The sequence below is a fragment of the Phalacrocorax aristotelis genome, chromosome 1, assembly GCF_949628215.1.
Source record: "Phalacrocorax aristotelis chromosome 1, bGulAri2.1, whole genome shotgun sequence".
In the NCBI taxonomy this organism is placed as follows: domain Eukaryota; kingdom Metazoa; phylum Chordata; class Aves; order Suliformes; family Phalacrocoracidae; genus Phalacrocorax; species Phalacrocorax aristotelis.
The window spans coordinates 20,086,219-20,095,455 of record NC_134276.1 but is presented as its reverse complement, the minus strand read 5'-3'; the positions used below and the strand labels follow the sequence as shown (position 1 = coordinate 20,095,455).

The window sequence follows — 9,237 nt, the reverse complement described above, 5'->3', positions numbered from 1 at the left end:
GAACAAGAATTTAAACTCTGTTTAAGACAAAACACTCAACACACACATACTTAGTCCTGATTTAGGGTACTTTAAGCTTCAGGTTAAAAGTCTGTAGTTTTACAAAAGTGTTTGTAGTTAAACACTGTCCTAACCACGCAGTAATTAAAGCCCCTGCTGAAGTACTTGAAGTCTGAACTATGGAGAAGGGGCTACAAGTGATCCTTATTGCTATTTATCAAAAAACTGAAATGTATGTTTAAATGAAGTATTTCAAGATAAGCACAGGATACATTTTAGGCAGGTAATTAGTAACAATGATTCCCATATGTAAAATTTAACTTATGGTTAAGTCAGGTGTTCAGCTGGAGAGGCCAGCACAAAACCATAATTATGATTTCTGATTTTATCATTTTCATATATCATGGGCACATTCTATGACTGCTGCTTAAAAAAACCAAGCATTAATGAACTCAGTTTTTACATACTTACAAAGGGAAAAGAGCATTGAAGCTGTTAGTGATCTGCTGACTGGTGCTGCGTAGTATTTCTTGATTTCACAGGAAGGGTAGAGCCACCAGAAAAAAGTGAAAAATTTAACATGTACATCTCCATCTACTTTTGAAATAGTGGTATATCTAAAGTTAACAGATACTCATGGACACACAAGAATAGCAGAAATTTAAATAAACTTGCTTAACAAAACAAAGCAACTGAAGCTTTATTTCTCTGTATAGAAAGAGGTGTCCCTAAGTGCATTCTTTTAAGCTAAGGAAAATGAAAAAGCCATGCAGCCCTTGCAAGAAATAAATCCTAAGGTGGTGACATATATATACACACATAGAAAGTTTCCCCTTTAGTAGAAGATTCCTCTCAACAGATGCTTAATGTCGTTTAGAAGAGCCAAAGTTATGACTACTTTATAGTAGAATATTCTACTACGTTTTTTTCAGTACAATAGCAAAACCATTGCATGAACCACCATATCGCTCACATCAGTTAAACAAGAGCAAGTAACAAAACTTATGCAGCTAAATGTATACCTGGAAATCAGACTCCTTAAGCAAAGTAAGCACAATGAAAGGATATAGAACAAATGAAAGGACTTTTCGAAAAAACTATCAACTTTCTGCAACTTCATGTCTCATATGGCTTTAGAATGGAGGCATTAAGTTAAAGGAATTTTCCCACCCATAGTCAAGTATTAACTGTAAATACAGCAACGCAAGGACAAACGAAAGTTAAAAAATTAGTATACCATATTACTTTATGTAATACAGCATTAAAATCCCTTTTGCTAAGGCTACAAAGGACAGATTTACAGTAATATGAGGTACCAGTATTTACGGCTGGAAAAGTAAAGGAGGAAAAGAATTATATAGCACTGTCATCAGACATTTCTTTTCTCTTTTTCCTTTTTTTTTTTTTGAGGGATTTTTGGTTTTGGTTTTGTTTTTTACAAAATACATGTCTTGATGACCACATGCTTTAAGCTTATATTATTTTTTTTATATACTTTTTTTTTTTATTTATTTGTAGGGGCAATTGAGAGAGAGTCACAAATAAGGAAAGGACACTAAGGTTTTAATAAGGGCAACAAAAAATGTTTTCACCAGAATAGATTCACATTACAGTACACCAATATTGACAGCATTCTCTTTTGTCTATTTTTGGTACATAAGATGGAATCTCTCTACATAACCTTATAAGGCTTCAGTAACTAAAAAGTAAAAAACCTAGTAGTTTACAATATAGTTAAAAATTCTGAAAGACACAGCAAGTTCTAAATTTTAGTAGTGCTACCCATACACAACCATCTGGTTTAAGAACCCATCAAAAGGGCCTCCTTTCAAGGGAGCTTCCAACAGCAGAGTTGTGCAATATGGATGTCTCTTACTACAAGGGTAGGGGGGGGGGAAAATTACACATGGCACATTTTCATTCATATTTCGCAATGTAAAAAGTTACAGACATACCTAGTCAAATAAATAATAAAAAAAAAAATCTGAAATGTGTTTGTTATGTAACCTAAGACCACTACGCAGAATAATGGAAACTTTCACTCACAGACTATTTACATGGTAATACCCAGGTGAGGGTACACACTGCTACAAAACTCATAAAACAAAGGGTAAACTTGAAATGCTTTCCATAGTAAAGGTCTAGCAGCATGACTCTACCTAATGCTGTTTGTTTTCTTGACGCTTTTTGGAAGTTTGTTTTAATCTATGTCTTCATCCAGTTCATAATTGTCTTTATCATAAATATCTTTTACTAAAAGAACCCGTACAAGCATATTTTCCAAAGTGTTGCGGTCCAGTGAAGTGGCAGTGTACCAGATGGGACTCTCCGCGGAGACAGAGCACTCTGGTTGCAGATAGAACATGTCTGTCCTCTGATTCAGATTCTGTGGGCTGCAAGGGGAGGAAGCACAGGTGGTTAGAAAAAAAGTTTCACAGGATAAAACAGTACACTAGCCCTTCTGATATCCTCTGTAAACAAAACTCTAACTGTAATCAGGCAAGTTACAAAAAGCTTAATGGGGAGAAATGCAGTCTTGTTCATAGAAGGAGCTGTGCTGGGTCTGGCCCAAGCCCAGCCAGTCCTGCATCCTCAGAGCCCAGCCGAAAGCAGACACCTGGGACTGAGCATGTGTATGGGAGACCACAACTTTCAAAAACTTGCAGCTCCAGGACTTGCTAAACCACAAAGCGCTTCCTCTCTATTTAGGAACCCCCAATAATCAGATTTGCGAGGGGACTAATATTGACACCAGTAATTGCTTGCACCAGACTGATGCACCTATCTCTGAATATGGAGCCTGGGGTCCCCCTGAAAGTCAAGGATAGTAGTTCTGAGACATGCACACAAATGCAAGCTAAAATTCCTCCTCCTCCTATTTTACTTAAAGGGTTGGTCATTCTAAGTCTCAAAATCCTTTAATTCCTGACCTGCTATACTTTGGAGTTTGTATACATGCTTGATCCAGCTCAAACATATCCTCTAAGCCCTAGAGAAGACCCCGCCAAGGAAATTCTAGCATTTTGTCCATTTAGGCAAGTCTTGGAAAAAAATATCAGTTCTGCATGTACAAGCTCATTCATGCTCCCTCCTTCAAAAATACTGTAGACTCAGAGATCAATTGTATTTCATGTTTGTTTGGTAAAAGTAAGGATTTTTATCAGCTTGTCTTCCCAAACTAGCTGATAAAGTTTCAGGTGCTGCTCTTCACCTGCTGGGGTGAATGTTGGCTTGTTCTACTCTCACATAAATCAGATTAAGAGTCAGGTAAGAAGGCAAAATATGATAGTTTAAAATACTCTAATCGTTTAAATATTTTAACCCCCTTCCTACCTTTCTTTTTTTACAAGCCAGTATTTTTATAGGAACAAGCAATGATATCATGCTCATAGCTGTAAATGAGAGGATCCTAAAATTTCAGTTGCAACTGTCCACTGATTGCCAAGTATGCTTCAAACAGCTGGCATTACCTTAAATTTTACAATAGTTTTTAAAGTGTTAAATATTTTATTGAAATTATTTCATCAAAGATGAGAGGTATATGTTGTTAGAAGTCGAACCAGGAAAAGCAGTCTGCTGCTGTAGCCATCATTGGTGACCAATAGCTGTAAGACAGCAGGACTTGAAACTACACCATAAAAGATGCTCCAAATGGGTTTAAGTGCATTCTATCCCCAAAGCTGAGATATTTCTAAAGAAAAATAATTTATTTATTCTCTCCCCCCTACTGGCTGTGTAACTCAGATCAAAAATCCAGCTTCAACTTTTACCGATATACTCTCTCCAAACCACAATAGCGGATAGTGTGAAGGCAACCCTCCCACATCCTATAAAAAATCAGAATTAACTGAGTTTATGAAAAAAACCAGGTTCTAGCATTAACAGACCACAAGTTAATCTTTACATGTTTCTCTCTATAATATCACATACTTACTCTTCTGCCTACATTGTGCATAAGCTCTTTCTTCACTTTTAAGAATAAGATACTGTTTCCTAACACATGTTGGGTCTTATACTTAATTTGATCTATTGTGTTGTGTGTGATTTTTATTTCTTTGGTATCACTTGCCTGAATTTCACTTAGAGTTACATAAAATCTCCATTAAAATCAGTTGCTTGAATTGCTGTTCCAATTAAAGAAAAGTATTTCCCATGAAATCCTGTTTTGCACCACTTCCAAAACACTTAGCTGCTAAATCTTTTGGTGTTTGGCTTTGTTTTTTGTGTTGGTTTTTTGTGTTGGGTTTTTTTTTTTGAGTTGCATAAGCTTTTCTTTTTAATATATTAATTTCTGTGCAGGATTGGAAGGAAACAAGCTGTTTTAAATGCTTGGTTACTGTCACTAGTATTTTTTTTCCACTATAAAGTATTTTAAACATGCTTTCAAACTAAGCATCTTAAAAGCATCTACATTTCAAATTCCTGATAGGTTTAAGCAAGTCCATTGTCTCAATCCAATACTTACTGAAGAGACAGGGACCTCACAGATGAAACCCTCAGTAGCAAAACCTACCAGACCCCTTGATGGTAATTTTCCAGAGAGATACTTCGTGTTTCCCAGTAAGAAAATTGATTCATACTGTCATTCCCAGATGGAATCCTTGACAATTAACGTTGAAGTACTCTGCTGCTCCCACACTTTCTGCACATCTTGTCCAGTTACAGAACCGGACATTTCAATGCTTTCCTTTAGCTGTTTTTCAGAAGATCTCAATCCATTCCCTTTACTTGGGTGTATTTCATGTCTCATCAAAACATTCGCCTTTTGTACCTGGTCTACTCTAGACCACTTCTGTATTACCCTATATCATACATACCTTTTAGACAGATAGCACTCAAACATTTTCACAGGGCATCTAGCTGGATCAGACGTGTTTTCAATTTGTTCAAATACTGGTTCATCATCTTCATGTTTCCTTTTTCCAGTAGTAATTTTATCTTTAAGAAGAAAATCAACATCTAAGCCACAATTTGAAGTTATTTTACATTTTTCAGTAAACACCCCAGAGTGGGCAGCCCACCAAGCACTGCAATGCAACCACCACAGCTATGCATATCTGCACTCAAAATGCAACCTACAGCCGCAACAAAGTGGCAGCATTTAGCATGGAGACCAGTGGGCTCAAAGGGATCATTTAACACAAGAGACCCTGTAGTCTCCGCAGACCACACACTCCGATTAAAGATCCAGGAGCTGAGAGCTGCTAAACTTCATGCAAAAGGCAGACCTCTGGCTCCTGGCAAGGTGCTCATATGTCCCTCAGAGGAGCGTGATGTGGATGCTCCTGCAATACTTATTTTGGAACTGCCATAGTACCTTCACTATCAGCTCTGCACAGGGAAGACACTTGATATCGAAGACAAGCTTTGCTTTCCATTGTTAGAGGATTTTTTTTCCACTGTCTAAAAACAGTGCCAAAAGAAAGTCTTAAGTGTTGCTCTACTGTTTTCAGGCCAAAATATTTAGTGTTAAAGTAGAAGAGAGTATTCAGAAGAGCAACCGGTGAATGTGATCCTAGCTGTTTAATCCTCCAAAGGTAATCTTCTTCAACTCGAGAGAATATTGATCCTTCAATAAAAGAATATCAGAGAAAATACAATGGATTAGCCCATAAGCTGTCCAGGTGCAAAAGAATCATGTTTCTGTTTATTGTAAAATACAACAAAATGCTCATGACAGAAGCCTCAAATAAGCATATTTAATTATATGTCCACACTCCCAAAACCACCTCTTAAAGACACAGACACTCAGTTTCAGGAAGAGACAGTCAATGGGAAATATCAGCATAGGCAATTTCACACAGACATATTTAGGTTTTACTACAACAGCCTTGGTTACATGCAGCTCCCTCATGCTTTTACATAAAAACAAGTGTTCAAGGGGCTAATCTTAATACTTTCTTAAAAGGCGTATTTTGGAGTTCATTTTATTCAGCTCAGGCAAGGCCTCCAACAAGCTATACCTTCTTGTTTCTTATTGCTAATGGATACCTCACTTGGAAAGCACTCCCGGACCATATCAGGGTGTAGGGAGGGCCCTATACAGAGGCTCTCCAAGCTATGCAAAGAAAAGCCAGTATCAAGAAGAGAGAGCAAAGACGCGGCTAAAGACAAGCCCTCACTCAGGAGAGGATTGTGAGAAAGATGGAAGAACAGTTGATTCTGCAGTTCTGCGCCAATATTGATCTCCTGGGAGAAATTCCTCTTTTCTCCATGAACTGACAACCCCCTGAGTAGAAGGCCCATAGCAAAGAGTCCTCCCAACCCAGGTGAGAAAGACTAAAATACATAGCTTGTTAGCCCTACCCACACATAGCCCAGTGCCTGCCTGCCTGCTTCCCATCCAATAAAAACCAATGGGGGAAAAAAATTCAGCTTAGGTAAAAAGTACAGGTCAAAGAGCAGCTGCTTATTCTAACTTTGTCTCCGAAAAACGGATGGTCTGTTTAACAGGCAGTGGCCAAATCAACTCCTGCAGCATGGGTTACCAAGAAACAAGACAGTAAGAACAGGTACAGTCTTAACTGAACTCTTAGATGAGATCTTCATGATTTTGAATCAGTTACTATCACAATGCATAAAATGTTTGTATATATCTACATGCCTAAGAATACAGAACTATTAAGAGATGAAAAACACACATGACCAAAAATAAAATTACCGTCTGGAAGTATGCTTGGTTGCCAACTTCTAAGGATTTTATTTAATTCCTGTTCAAATGTCTGGTAGATTGGATCAATAAATATGTTGTCTTTTCGATTACTTCCATATAAATACTACAGAAAAGAGAGAGACAGACAATATTTACAATTCCAGATTAGAACAAATCCTGTGCTATAGGGTTCTTCTTCAGTACACTGCTTGCAGTTTTATAAAAAAGACAAGTGTCTAAACAAATAAAGCAATGACACTTTTCCAATATTTAGCAGTTAAAAGTTACCTCTAATATAATGTATGTTCTAAATTTCTAACTGAATATGAATCACAGATTAATTAGGACTCTAGCATTTTTCTCTAAAATTGCTTTTGTGCAACATTGTATCAGTGAATAGGGAGTAATTAAAAAAAACCCAACCAATTAATTTATCTTTTCCTCTATGTAGATCTTCAAAGAAAAGAAGCATCTCGCAAGAACCTGCCATTTTAAACGTGAACTCTGGAAACTGACAAAGCATCTTCAACACAGAAGTGGGAGCAAAAAAAAACCCCATATATTTATGGTAATGATATGCAGCAGTTCAAGAAAAGTGATATGATGGTGTAAGGTGCCTGCCTATCCTGCAATTTAATTATCTTAACCCTCCTGACCTTTCAGACAGAAACTCCTTTGAACCTTTACCAAGAATTAATGGCTGAGTATTTGACATTATCCTCACTGGAGACATTTCTAAGAAATGGAAGACTGGCTTCTTAAATTTTCCACTTCAGTGTTATCTTTGTGTGAACAAGCCTGTTGTTAGTGAATACAATACAAGTGAGACAAAAAAAATGTACTCACTTCTGGAAATGGCATCTATTTCTGTACACATACTTGAAACAACATTAAACACAGCACTCATTTATACTAGGCAGTTCAGCACATACTGACTTCCTTATCTTTGCACTTAGTTTTATAATAAAGAAAAATGAATTAATATACTTTCTAGAAATTTCCATCATATCTTCATTTAGATAACTATTGTATACAATACATTTAACTAATTCTTTAAAGCACAATATCCCCCAAAATGTGCTTTTTTCTACATGTATCGGTTTGGATTTTGTAAAGCAATTCTAAACCAGACAATACAGCTTCATGGGGTTTGCCCCTCTGTTCCCTGGCACATTTTTCCTCCACGAATTTTCTTTTTCTCTGGTTTGCATTAAACACTTACACTGAATGCTGGCAGTGAAACAGAAATTGAACTGAAAACTGGTACAAAACCAATTCCCACACAAGCCTATGAGGACTCAACAAAAATATTTTTGTTTACTGGTTCAGAATAAGTGATTGGCTAAACCCTGACAGCTCCAGTAGAAACCTGTGAAGCACCCTGGACCATTAGCACCGCAGGGTCTAGAGAATGATGTTGTGTGCAGTCTCCCCTGCTACACAATACTCAACATATCCACAAATACCCATTTCCACACCATAATGCTGTGCTCTGCTACTCTACAAGCTCTAGACAGGGCAGGATTAGCATAAGCAGTTTCCACCTGAGATGAGCTCTACCGAAACTGCAGAGAACGGGAAGGAACCTGACATACTTCTAAGTCTCACAGTGGAGAACCAGCTGAATCGCTGCCCAGAGCATCTTCAGATGAACATCTGCTGAGCCCCAGCAGCCTGAATTTTGCCCAAACCACCCCATTATTACATGTATATAAACCAAAAAAAACCAACAAAAAAATTCCCAATCTGTACTGGGACAAAGAATGAAGGCCACAATGCAGCAGGAGCGAAGGAGCGAAGCAGGTTAACACCCTCTTCGAGAGAAACTCTTTCCACTAGATGCCCGCCTGACCATGCAACAACCTTTACTTTTAAGTGTGGTATTTTTCAGGACTAGTACTTCGGAGTTATCAAAACCATTACTGAACTGTTTCTGGCTGGAAGCAGAACAATTTCAGCTGTGAATGAACCTGAACTGAGAAAACGTACAGGTTTGACTCTGGGACTAGTTTGCTGGAACAGATTTTCCAAGTGCTTCCTTTAAGGAAAACAATTCTTTTACGAAGTCAAAAAACAAGACTTGAAGACTCCTGAGCACTTCCCCTCTGCACAAACTATATTACACCCAGGAGGAAAAGCTCCAACCTGAGCCCATGCATAGCCACAGTGAGTGCAGTAATTCTGGTGGTGGTGGGGAAGTGCTCTTTCTAACTTACGGCTTCCACATTCTCTTCCTTTGAAGAGAAACTTACAGTAAGTTAGCAAAATACTGCTGATCTTTGCATAACTTTATCCTTAAATGGCATCACTTATTCTCCTCTGAGCTCCTTCTGAGTCAAACAGAGCCAGTATCTTTTATGCAGTAGCAGACAATTTATTCTTTCAGGAGTACACACAGGAGGGTTGTCAGATGGAAAGAAGGTCTAAAAAAATACTAGAAGCCAATGGAATTCTGCTGCACACTGCAACAACTACATTGCATTTAGTGTATCACTAACTTGTTTAAACCTGTTTCTTCAGAAGGGTAACACATACCCAAATACATAATATTGCTGCCCAGAGAGGTGGTGGAGTCACCATCCCTG

At 37.8% G+C, this 9,237-nt stretch overlaps 1 protein-coding gene across 11 annotated transcripts in view; it reads right to left on the bottom strand.

The window, feature by feature from the left end:
- Window positions 1-1,546: 1,546 nt before the first annotated feature.
- Window positions 1,547-9,237, bottom strand: part of ZMYM2 (zinc finger MYM-type containing 2) — a 90,863-nt gene continuing 83,172 nt past the window's right edge. For all 11 annotated transcript variants that reach the window (XM_075082937.1, XM_075083031.1, XM_075082980.1 and 8 more), the window contains 4 exons: window positions 6,662-6,776; window positions 5,318-5,569; window positions 4,818-4,938; window positions 1,547-2,393 (listed from right to left, as the gene is read on the bottom strand). In XM_075082937.1, the coding sequence (XP_074939038.1) occupies window positions 2,201-2,393; window positions 4,818-4,938; window positions 5,318-5,569; window positions 6,662-6,776 (681 nt within the window). In that variant the 3' untranslated portion in view covers window positions 1,547-2,200. The remainder of the gene's footprint in view (window positions 2,394-4,817; window positions 4,939-5,317; window positions 5,570-6,661; window positions 6,777-9,237) is intronic.